The following is a 12,253-nucleotide window of genomic DNA, read 5'->3' on the forward strand; positions in this document are numbered from 1 at the left end:
TACCAAGGTCCCGTGGGTCGGTGGGTCACACTGAGAGCAGGTGGAGACAGAACCCCAAAGGCACCGGCCATGCGCTCACGCCTCACGGGCACCACCCACAAACTGTGCGCCCAGCTTTAAAGCGCAAGGACAGGCTGAGCAACACCGGGACCCAGTGGTCCACAGCCATGCAAAATGACATCTAAAGGTGACCACAACTGCCCGACGAGAACTCTAGAGCAAAATTAAACACACCTTACAGGTCCACATGTTTCCTGTCAGCAAAACAAGAAGGTAAACTGCAACAGACCCTGCCTTCTCCCACCGCCAGAATAAGGCCTGGGCCAGGACCATAAAAGTCAGGAACTGGCTTTTAAAAAGTAATCACTTTCTTTTCTTCTCCTTTGTGCCTCCTAAAGTTTTCAGAAGCTAGTACTATAAATGCTGCAAAAACAAGCAATTTCAAGCTAAGGCAAGTTCTGTTTTGCTAAGGACAATGGCTCAAGGGAATCTGAGAAATGGTGATCCGATAAAACAAACATGTGATCTGCAGGGTGTCCCTACAATTCTGTGGTTAGTCTTTAGAGATACCCCACATACTTCCGATGATAATCTCCTAGAACATCTCATGGAAAACCACCTAGAATAGACCCATTTCTCATGCCAATGACTTCACTTGGTTCGCAAGGTTGGCTTTTAAAAAAAAAAAATGACATCAAGTACAAAATCAAGGAGTAGCTGTGAGGCTGGTGACAAGAGCAGAGGGGGAGTAAAAGATTTAAGAGCTGTCTGCAGGGTAAACAGGGCTTATTGTGCCACCTTGAAAGGCACCTCCCTCTCCAGGAGTGCATGAGAAAGCTGCTTTATTACAGCAGATAAAGGACCCAGGAGGAAAAGAAGCCAGATGTGCTTTCATATCCCACTGTGAGCCAGACTGTAAGTTTCCATTTGCAAATTAGATTTAAAAAGAACAGGTGGCAAATTGCTTTGATCACACTGCAATACAGGAGAAAGTGCTAGGCGTCCATATAAAGACAGTCACAAGTATGTCACTCTGGAATGAAGCAGCCGGGGTCAGCACACTGCTTAGGTCCCCAAGCTTCGTGGGTTGATCACACCCACCAGCACAGACCGCAGCAGCGCGCGCCTCTGAGAATAACTAACATGCAGTGCTCACGAATCCAAACCCGACACCAGGGGACAAATCCAACATCTCCCACACTGGAGCCCGAGTCAACTGCATACTTGTCTTTGGCACAGCACCAGGGAACAACATTCCCAAGTCCATCCAAGAGAGCAGTATTCCCTGGTGGCCCCAGAAAATCTGCCTCTAGTGAGCAGACCTCATTCCTTGATAGGCCAAGAGAATAGAGGGCTCCTCAAGTCCAACTTGGGTTTCAGACAGCTGAGGGAATTGCTACCCTGCTGGGCTGGTTTCACAGAGCAATGTGGCCCTTATAAACAGTGCAGGTCTCCACGCCATGTAAGCGTCCAGTCTATCAGAAAGGACCTGGTTTGTAAATCATAAGAAACAGATTAAAGTCCCAGGCCTGCTACCAGCTGGTCATGTGAACAAAGGCAAATTACTCCGTCTCCCTCATCAGGAAGGCGCCCAGGCTACTTAGCCTGAAAGATTAAATAACAGATGCAGAAAAGCTGAGCGTCTAAATCTATTAATAAATGAAGATGGGATCACAGGCTTCCTTTGTGAACCCTCCCCCTCCACATCCATCTTGGTAAAACCTTGCAGGAAAGACCCTTGTACTGCCTCCATGTATGAACATCCCTGTTCCAAACTCCTGGTAGAGGAAGCTCAAACGGTCTTTTTTACACAATATATCATGACCCTGGCAGGACCTGGTGTTTGCCAAGTACAGACATAAATCATTCCGATTAAATCACACTCCTTCAAACAAGTGAAGGAATGAACATCGTGGGATTCCCATTCCTGGAGGTTTAAGGTGTTCTCTATCATATTGACTTCTTAGTCAAATTCTTGGAAACTTAAAGGGTCAGAGACAGAAATGAGGCACATTTCATTTCCTATCTCTGAAGCACTTCAATTTATAGCTAAAGAAACCAAGGTTTGTGTCTTTGCAAATATTTACTGGTAAATTTTTTCTTAGCTCAATTCCTGGTCACGGCAGCTTCTACTCCACAGAGCCCCTTGCATCGCTGTAAGAATAAATGTTCACTAAGGATTCTATAAACAAAGACCTGCAGCACTGCCTGAGGGAGGGTGGCTTTCCTCCATTTTCTTATTTTTCAAAAAGAGAAATCACCCCAGACACTGGGTATTTCTGCACCATATACCATGGAGTTGATTCCACAGCGTGGAGAGTTAGGAGAGAGGGAAGACGCACATCACCTGCTCCTGATAAAAGGTGTCACTCTATTCATCAGTCTGAAGTGGTCTTCCTTGCTATTAAAGCAGAGTACTAGATCCCTGGGTGGCGCAGCGGTTTGGCGCCTGCCTTTGGCCCAGGGCGCGATCCTGGAGACCCGGGATCAAATCCCACGTCAGGCTCCCGGTGCATGGAGCGTGCTTCTCCCTCTGCCTATGTCTCTGCCTCTCTCTCTCTCTATGTGACTATCATAAATAAATAAAATAAAATAAATTAAAAAAAAATAAAGCAGAGTACTCAAACCTGGGATATCCCATTCAGCTCCCATTCACAGAAATTTAGTGTACAAGGCAGTTCTTCAAATAGGAAAATAAAACAAGCCCTCGCTTGGCTATACTGTACCTCTAGCATAGATCTGGTGCTCTAGGTTAGTCAGACTGGCTGTACTCCTAGTTCTAAGGTAGACAAGGGGGAGGCCTGGTAGACAGGAAAGACAAAGTTAGAGGGTAAGAATAAATAAAGCGAATAAGAAGACCCACTTCCAAAACATAAGCACAAAAAGAGTACATTATAAAAATAGCGAGCATCATGCAGTTACAGGATCGTTCCCTTCACTGATTGCTAAGAGCTAAGAAAGTATTGACAAAGTGAGCAAGATATTTTTATGCTGGCTTTTACTGTGGAGGATGTGTCACAGTAGCATGCTCCTGTTTTTCTGGACTAGGGAAAGAAAACATCGTCAAGATTCTCTTTAACAGAAATGACAAGCCTTTTGAGGACTTTTCACTTAAAGTATGTATGCTCTTAAATGGCATGGAAAAGTTACCAAGACCGACCAGCACAGACGAGGGTGGCAGTGGCTCCATCCCAATTTGGAAAGGCAGTGGCAGCAGAATGCTAATCCCCCAGAGGTTTCGAAATTTCAAGGGAAAGAGTCAATGTGCATTCCAAGTTTAAACAGTCTCCACCAAGGGGTTACCTCATAGTATTACTTAGATTATAAATTAAACATGGAAGTTTTTAGAACACTTACATTTGGTATTTCCATTAAATGTCCTTTGAGTACAAAACTACTGAACTTTCTAAGGTGCTGTGCCACCCAGCGGTTGAACGTCTGCCTCCGGCTCAGGGCGTGACCCTGGGTCCTGGGATAGAGTCCCACATCGGGCTCCCTGCAGGGAGCCTGCCTCTCAAAAAAAAAAAAAGAATCTCTCTTTCAAGGGATCATTTTGAAGCTGGCCTGAATGAAATGCACAAATTTGTGGGGACTGTAACTAAATGTTCATCAACAGGAACTGAAAGATGTGATCGGTTCAACAAGGTGCAAGTCTACTGACTTTCGAAACAAATTCCCCACAGTTAATTTAGTAGACCTGTTAAAAGAATACAATCTCATCTGTCACATGTGGTGTTGCCCAGGAACATTCAACAGGAAAGGAGATTTGGAAATTCAGGTATATTCACTTATGTCTAATTTAAAAGATATACCCCTGCAGCCTAGGTAACCATAAAAATCTATAGGTAAATAAAAATCCAGCTTTAATTTGGTATTGGCATTCAACACAGATAAGGCAGCTTATTAACTACAAAGAAAGAGGAGAAAATTTTTTTTTTAAAGGTGGAGGGGTGGAGACAAAGAAAATCCTTCAGCAGAATCCTGAAGATTAGGCCTTCCTTATGTTTACACTGAGTCTGTATCTCAATCCCCTTGTATGCAACATACTCTCTAGGACACACTGCATATTACAAAGGTTATACAGAGTCTTCTGGGTAGACTGTACATTCTTTTAACACACAAATTGGGAAGGTTAGAGGAGGAGCCAGAATTGAAGCTGATGATATCTGAAAAGCCCTGGCTCCTGAGCAATGACCTGGAGACTCAGAAGCAACGGCCTGGGAATACAGAGAACAAACGTAGCTGACATTTCCTTGTCCTCCTTCTGGAAGTGCAAGGCAGACGGTCCACTTCTACACCCTGAGGACAGACGCACCAGTTCAAATACTTCATAAACTCAGAAAATCCATCTTCCCGTGACATGTTTGCAGACCAGAGGGAATATTTAAGCATTTGTGAGCTATGTGAAGTCCAGCCAAGACTCCCCAAAGAAACCACCCGGACAGAGCTAGGCTGAGTTGAATTTGGAGGACAATGGCTTGTGGAGAAATGAAGGGCCACATGGTTAGCCGCCACAGTACCCCCTGCTCTAAGGAAATCAGAGCTCCATGGTAGGGCATTAAATAAGGAAAGAAAACATCGTTAAGAGAGAACAAACGGACTGCTCATTCTTCAAAAGGCTGGGCATTCAATTCTTTTCTGCTTTATGAACAATACGGAGCCCTCCTTTTAACAATTTCTTCCATATGGGCTCCTGCCGGTCCTCCCTTCAAGAATATATCCACACTCTGCACCTCTAGATTTAGAAAGCTGAAAAGACAGTTTGTAATATCCAATCAGAAAGTCCAAATCAACTGGGAAGTTTTGCCAAGTTAAACACACCAACCAGTGGCTGATCTTGCTGTGTTTCAGAAGTACCAGCTCGTATGCAATGTTACTAGAATTTAGAAAACTATCGCAGATCTTTTCTCTCCCACAAAGGGGGAATTAGAGCCCATATTAAAAGTTCAGTACCTTGTGCCAGAAAAGTGTCTCCTGCAAAGATTAGAATAGAACTACACAAGACAGAATATCCTACAGGTTGCTTTTTGTTTTGTTTTGTTTTCACAGAAAATGATGATTCTATTTGGATTTCTCAATGAAACATGGCTGTGTTGGTCAACTGTGATTTAGTCAGACATTTGTAGAGAAAAATCTTACTTTGTCCAAAGCATGGAGGATCCACTGAAGAGCCCATCCAGTCTTCTGCTGAGGTTGAATCTATTTCCTTGTCCTGTTTACAGTAATCTGCCATCCACGATTCCTTGGTACTTACATACTGGTCTAGAAAGAATTCCCCAAAGATATTAAGAACGGAAATAGAAAAGATTGAGGGTTTGAGTCAAATAATTTCAATTCAGCAAAACAAGCTTTTGTTGAATGCCTTACTGCGTGCTCGGCGCTATGCTAGGTTCTCAGAAAGTCTGTCCCCTGGAGAACTCATGCTCCACTGAAAGAAATCAATGTTAGCCAAACAACTATCACCACAAAACCATAAAGTGGAAGGAGCTAAAATAAAGACATAAATAAAATTCTACGGGAGCACAGAACAGGGGAAGATTTATTCTGCTTTGACAGAAGTGGGAGAGTCCACACCAAGGTCCACGGGAATCTTCCGAGATATGGGGACTTTTGTTCTGGGTCGAGAGGAATGAGCAGAGGTTAGAGATCAAAAGTTTACCAATGGGATTAGGGATACGGGGACATTCCAGGCCAAGAGAACAGCATATGCAAAGATTTTAAAGACATGAAAGTACATAGCCCTTTTAGGGAACAATGAATAATGTAGTGTGACTCTGGCCCAACATACTGGGATAGGGACACAGCAAAGCAGTCTAGAAAAGGGAAGTAGTTTGTGAAGGGTTTGCTATGTTATGCTATGCTATGCTATGCTAAGGGGGCAGAGTTTCAAGACAGAAAAACCAGTGAGGAGGCTATTAAAGACTACCAATATCAGGGATCCCTGGGTGGCTCAGCGGTTTAGAGCCTGCTTTTGGACCAAGGTGTGATCTTGGAGTCCCATGATCGAGTCCCACATCCGGCTCCCTGCATGGAGCCTGCTTCTCCCTCTGCCTGTGTCTCTGCCTCTCTGTGTCTCTCATGAATAAATAAATAAAATCTTAAAAAAAAAAAAAAAAAAAAGACTACGAATATCTCAGGAAGCGGAAATCCAGTGGACAGTTCTCCAGGAGTGGTTCTACTATTTTTAGAAGGGAAATATAATGGGAAGGGCAGGTTAACAAAATAATTGATGCACCATCCCTGGAGAAAGACCTTTTCTACTAGTTAAGGTAAGATACTTTGTAGAACAAAACTTGTTGATCTCCAGTTTGCGGTTCCAATAGTTGGCTATATGTAAGACTTATTTAAACGCTAAGGGGTCACAGTAATATTTCTGGGTTTCAGCACAGCATTAGGAATAGGGAATTGGACGGGACACCTGGGGAGCTCAGCAGTTAAACGTCTACCTTTGGCTCAGGGCGTGATCTGGGATCCGGAATCAAGTCCCACATGGAGCCTGCTTCTCCCTCTGCCTGTGTCTCTGCCTCTCTCTCATGAATAAATAAACAAAATCTTTCAAAAAGAAAAAAGAAAGAAATAAGGAATTGGAGATTTTAAAAAAAAACAGCTTTACTACAGAAAAGAATGCCTTTTGGAAGACATTTTCTTTTTTTTTTTTTTTTTGGAAGACATTTTTAAATAGATGCTCATCAGAAATATCAATAAACCTCTTTTAAGGTCTTGTTTATTACAGCTTTCCAAAAAGCTATGCTAAACTTTATCTAAATTTCCAGATGAACACATTATATAAGAAATAACATAGTATCAAAATAATACAGTACAGAACGATCATGAGGTTAATTGGGCAAATTTAATGAATGAAATCCGTTAATGTCAAACAGTGGTTTTAAAACTTTGGAATCAGGGATCCCTGGGTGGCGCAGCGGTTTGGCGCCTGCCTTTGGCCCAGGGCGCGATCCTGGAGACCCAGGATCGAATCCCACGTCGGGCTCCCGGTGCATGGAGCCTGCTTCTCCCTCTGCCTGTGTCTCTGCCTGCCTCTCTCTCTCTCTCTCTCTCTCTCTCTGTGACTATCATAAATAAAAATTAAAAAAATAAAAAAAAATAAAACGAAAAAAAAAATAAAACTTTGGAATCAATAAACTTACCATCTCATTTCACTATACGTTTTCTGCATCTTATTATGACACAAAATAAGCCAATGGATATCCTATGAGCCTCAATCACATCCACTAAAGAAAGTTCACAGATTTGCAGTAGTGTTATCACTCAGATAACCCAGTATTACCAAAAATCAGACCATGTAGATCAATGATTCAAATAGAGTGGGTTTTCACAGCAAAGGCAGGCAACACCTGACTGTTATGAGAATGTTACTTTTCTCTTAGATGATATAAATACAAGCACAGAGTGGTTCCGACTCACTACAGTGAATCCAGGAATGTACGTTTCAGTGTTTTCAAAAAACATTAAGAACACACACCATTAGCTTGGCAACCCTTCAACCCAGTGATTTTCAGAGTCAGGTCAACATGATGACTTGATAGGAAATAGTACAGGCAATTTATCCTACTGTAAAGACAAGGTCAAAATTATACCTTTTAAGAATTATTCTGTGTAGGAGTAGCCTGAAAGAAGGGAATCTATACTCACTTCTCAGATATTTAAGAAAAACCTGTGACCAAGCATCATCAGGGAGAAGATTCATCCCAAACAGAGAGAGAGTTATGTTTCCCAACAGTCTCAGCTCTTGGTTGATCACTAACAGCATTAATACAAGATGCCAACTCTGGAGCAATGGGATGAAAAGAACCATGAGCTAGGCTGGGGTTTATCAGGAGAGCAGCCCCGGTGAATGGGTGATGTCCAATGTGGGCTCAGATATCTGCTAAACCAGGGTCAACAGTCTTCTAGACAAAAGACTGCAGTACAGAAAGGTATCAGTCTTCTAGACACAACTTTCCACTCACCAATCAGTACAGAAGTGATGTTGATATCCAAGCGGGGTTTGGCCTTGGCTTCCAGCTTCAGTCGGGGAGGGTGGAGGCGACTAGCTGCCTGTTGTTGCCAGGATACAGAGCATGGCCATGGCTCGATAAATGGCTCCCAGCCTACAAGAACACAGGAAGGAAGACATCTGTTAGGCAGATATCAAGAGTTTAGAGGGGAACGCTGTTCACAAATGCTCAGCAAGGACAAACTCTGGCTTAATAGCTTTCTATTTCCAACGTGATTCACAGCGAAAGCACCATCTTTAGCTACAGGTCACCCCACAGATGTCTGTGCTGTCTAGAGGATGTGAGTGGAAGGACAGACACATGCCCCAGGGTCTCCAAGGTGGGAGGAAGAAAGGCACAGAGGATATATACCCTCGCTATTAAAGAGCAGGGAGGACCTGCTTTTGATCCACTCAAAATAGAAAAAGGAGTCTCAGACTCAGGATGGAAAAGTGCTCTCAGTGGCTGAAGTAACCATTAAATTCCATTAAATTTGATTCTCCTGCTTATGTTAAGAACCCACTGGTTGAATAAATAGGTAGAGCATAATTGGAAATTCATTCACTTAAGTTTTTCAAGTTTCTAATCTTCAAATATCCTGTGTACAAAAAAGAATGAAAACAACACATATGTATGGTTTAAAGAATAAAATTACTACAAGCACTCATGTAGCCACTATTCAGCTTAAGAAATAGAAAATCCTTAGTTCCTCTGAAGTCCCTGAGTGCCACTCTCCCATGTCAGCTCCCTTCCCACCAACCCTCTTCCACCCAACTCCAAGTAAACATTAGTTTGGAGTTTTATTCATTTCCTTGCTCTTTTTTTATAGTTTTACCACACAGATACATGCGTGTCTCCAGAACATAGTGGTGAGTCTGTCCTATGGGGGATCTTTATGTAAATGGAATCCTGCCATACATGTTCTTCTGCAAGTTTCTTTTTTTTTTTCTTCTGCAAGTTTCTATTTTTGCCCGACCACGTGCCTCTGAGACTCACTCGTATCGCTGCCACATAGCTGTGGCACATTTATTTTCCCCAGTGAATTGTAATCTGCTTATGACCACACCACAATCTGTATTCATTCTACTTCTGTGAAATATTCCCTTGAGCCTACAGATTTATAGCTATAGGAAGAATACTACCACGGGGGCTTGGGATCCTCTGGGGTACAGACCTAGAAGTATACTGCTGGGCTGTGGAGTATGCTTATACTTAACCCTGCTGCACATCAGATTGTTTTCCAAAGTGCTTGTACCAACTTACAGTTCTAATGGCAAGCAGTTAGAGTTCTGTGGCTCATAGTAGAGTCACACTTAATTTCTGCCAGCGTGCTAGGTGAGAAAAATGGTACCTCTCCATGGTTTTAAAGACTCAACTTTTCAAGACAGTTCATTTTTAAGTTTTCTAACTATAATACTCCATCAGTCACAGATCAGCCTCTTGACCAACAGAAATCCAACCCAATATGTAGCAATAAGTAGATACATTCGTCCCTTCGCACTACTTGACCTTTAGTGACCTAAAAGTGTTCATAGGACTTTAAAAGTAAGATTTGCTCTGGGAAAATGAATGATTCTCAGAAAAATGGCTTCCATATGCCCCATAAGAGTCTCCCTCAACTAGTAAGACTTCGGTCAGTATTCTCAAGTTAAACATGTTCAACAGTTAAAAAAATGCTAACTAACATACACTCTAGAACCATCTGCAGCAGCACAACTGATGACACTTCATTCTCCACTGAAATCAGAGGGAGCAGTCACTCTGGGGTCTAAGCCTCAGGCCGTATGGCTCTATTCTGTCCACACCTACTAAGAAATATCTTAAGGCAAAGTTCACACTCAAACTGCTCAGCCCTGGTTTATGATGCCTCCTGAATGTCCGTGTGTATGGGCCCTTACCTTGATCCTTCCAGTGGAAGGAAAGAAACCTGAAAACGTTTTTGCATTATTATCCAGATTCCATAATCACCTGCTCTGATCAACTGTATTTTGCTTGAGCGAGTAGGGCATGGCAGGTTGTACATTATCACTGATTCAGTATGCTTTTAATGAAACAGGTCCAGCAAGGAGGAAGGAGGCTTGAAGTTTAAAATGCTTATGGGCAGAAATCTCCCTTGAAATTTAGCTTCTGTCAGGGCCAAATGATTCTTTGCTCCTGAGCAATCTCATGTTCTAGAATGACCCAAACTCTAGCACTGAAAAGAACTAACTAGGAAAACTTGTTTTTAAATAACTCAGTTGCAACATATCAGATATGTTAGGGGAAAAAAAAATCTGTATCTTTTGTGCCTATGCAGTCACTTGTGTTTCACCTTTCCCTGCCTGGCCCCGCCTCCCTCCCCTCATGCAAAATTTATGTAGAGGTAGACCCAGGCAAATAATTAAAGTGTGGGTTTTAAATCCCACGATCACTTATGTTAGGTACTGACCTGACAGGGCACGGTTGTAATAATCTCCGGAGAGGGTGAAGTGGGCGTACCCTTCAGGGCTAGTTCTTACATGCTGCAGAAAAGTCAGACCTGCAAAGGAAGCATATGTTATAGCAGCTGCCAGGCAAGAACAACCAGAACTTTCTTTCTTGGATTAAGTCTCAGCAAAGAGACAGACACTAATCCTACCTGATACTAATGACCTCATAGGAAAGCACACAAAATTTTGATATTTTGTTCATCATGGGTTTTCTCCATGAACTGTGATTTAAAAAAAAAAAAAAAACAAAACAACACTGTGTTAAAGTGTTATTTGTCTTCATTCCTGAGTCTCTTGGCACCCCTTTCCATGTCGTGCCTGAGGCAAAGGCCTCCTCTGCCTCCTTCCCTTCCCAGCCCAGCCCCGGCACCCAGGCACCTCGGTGCATCTGAAGTGTGCAGGAACATAAAAAAACATATTTTGCCCTGAATATCTGAAAATCAGGAGGCAGGCTGGTAAGAGCAGTTATGTCCTGAGGAATATTAGCTCAAAATTTTAAGGTTACCATAGAAAAATAAGAAGTAATTATTCCCTGCAGAAGACACTCGGGCAAAATTCCAGCTATTACTCTCAATCAAGTGGCCCTTGTGGGGCTTGAAGCACAGGGAACAGGAAGCTTCTCCCGTGGACAGAAGGTCAAACTTAATCCCCAGGACAGATCTTTCCTTGAAGTAAAAAGAGGCCAGCAAGGTTGAAAAAGTGGAAAATTGAAAGTGAACCCAGTGGTGAGATTTCCTGTACTCTCCACAGAAGCCCCATCTAACACTGCCTGTGATGACATGGCTGAGGGAGAGGTCCTCGTCCTCTTGCCCCACTACTGACGGACGGCTCTCAGGGCCCTTACGGACAGCTCTCTGAGGTGAACAGTCTAAGATTCTGTGCACTTCCTTTTCAAACATAGAGCAGAGCATTTTCTGAGCTTATCTTTTAAACACCTCTAATAACAGGACTCATTACAGTCTTTAGATACATACAAAGATAAACAAAAAGGAGACATCAGGAATTATTTAGCTAGAGCTGTTAATATAACAGAAATTTCATCAATGACAATGTCTATTATTTCCAAACTGGAGGCTGAAGGCCACATATGGCAAATACATAGACATTTCTTTAAAATACAAATAATGAAAAACATATGTAAAACAATTAACTAAATTTCACCCATAGTACTACTAAGTGGGGAGCATGAACATCACACACACACACACACACACACACACACCCAAAAGAAAAATGAAAAAGAAGAAAAAGAAGACGGGCCCCCAAATAACTCGGCAATAACCGCAAATCTTCAAGATGAATGTGAACATTCGGAAAACACTCACGGGAAAAGGTGAGCTCAGCCAGAGGGACGTCACAATCCATGCAGTCGTCGATGAAGCAGATGCACACGCTTTCGGCTTTCACCTCCACTCCAGAAATGAGCCGCGCCGCCATAGGCCCCTGGCTCTCGCGGCCACTCGTACCCAGAGAAAGAGATTTCAGAGGTTCGGCATTCTTAAACAACCAACTTGCCGCCTTTTTCAGTTGGCCTTCAAGAAAATTTAAAGGTGATCAGTTCAGCCAGTTTTTACAGACACTGAAGCAGCTCATAGGGGAAATAAAGTGTTAAGGGACCTACTGGACAGCCCAAGAGAACCCTGCTCCCAGATGTACTCTTAAACTTAAAAAAGAAGAAAAAACCTGGCATCATATAGGAAGTCTACTTCTAAGCAAAAAGAATGAAGACCCCTTGCACACACATTCCACTCAAGTTCACCATCCTTCATGATTTAGTTCAAAATGCCT

The 12,253-nt window shown here is 42.7% G+C and overlaps 1 protein-coding gene across 22 annotated transcripts in view; it reads right to left on the reverse strand.

Annotated features, from left to right (window-relative positions):
• The window catches only part of VPS13D (vacuolar protein sorting 13 homolog D), a 316,308-nt gene that overhangs the window by 144,392 nt on the left and 159,663 nt on the right, over window positions 1-12,253 (reverse strand). For 19 of the 22 annotated variants that reach the window (XR_007409292.1, XM_049107151.1, XM_049107184.1 and 16 more), the window contains 5 exons: window positions 11,791-11,997; window positions 10,426-10,515; window positions 7,971-8,111; window positions 5,140-5,262; window positions 2,727-2,801 (listed from right to left, as the gene is read on the reverse strand). Coding sequence is in view for 21 of the 22 variants with exons in the window: in XM_049107151.1 (XP_048963108.1) it covers window positions 2,727-2,801; window positions 5,140-5,262; window positions 7,971-8,111; window positions 10,426-10,515; window positions 11,791-11,997 (636 nt within the window). In the remaining variant the exon portion in view is untranslated. The remainder of the gene's footprint in view (window positions 1-2,726; window positions 2,802-5,139; window positions 5,263-7,970; window positions 8,112-10,425; window positions 10,516-11,790; window positions 11,998-12,253) is intronic. The other 3 variants (XM_049107164.1, XM_049107143.1, XM_049107142.1) reach the window with 1 other exon arrangement.

Source organism: Canis lupus, chromosome 2 (assembly GCF_003254725.2).
Source record: "Canis lupus dingo isolate Sandy chromosome 2, ASM325472v2, whole genome shotgun sequence".
Lineage (NCBI taxonomy): Eukaryota > Metazoa > Chordata > Mammalia > Carnivora > Canidae > Canis > Canis lupus.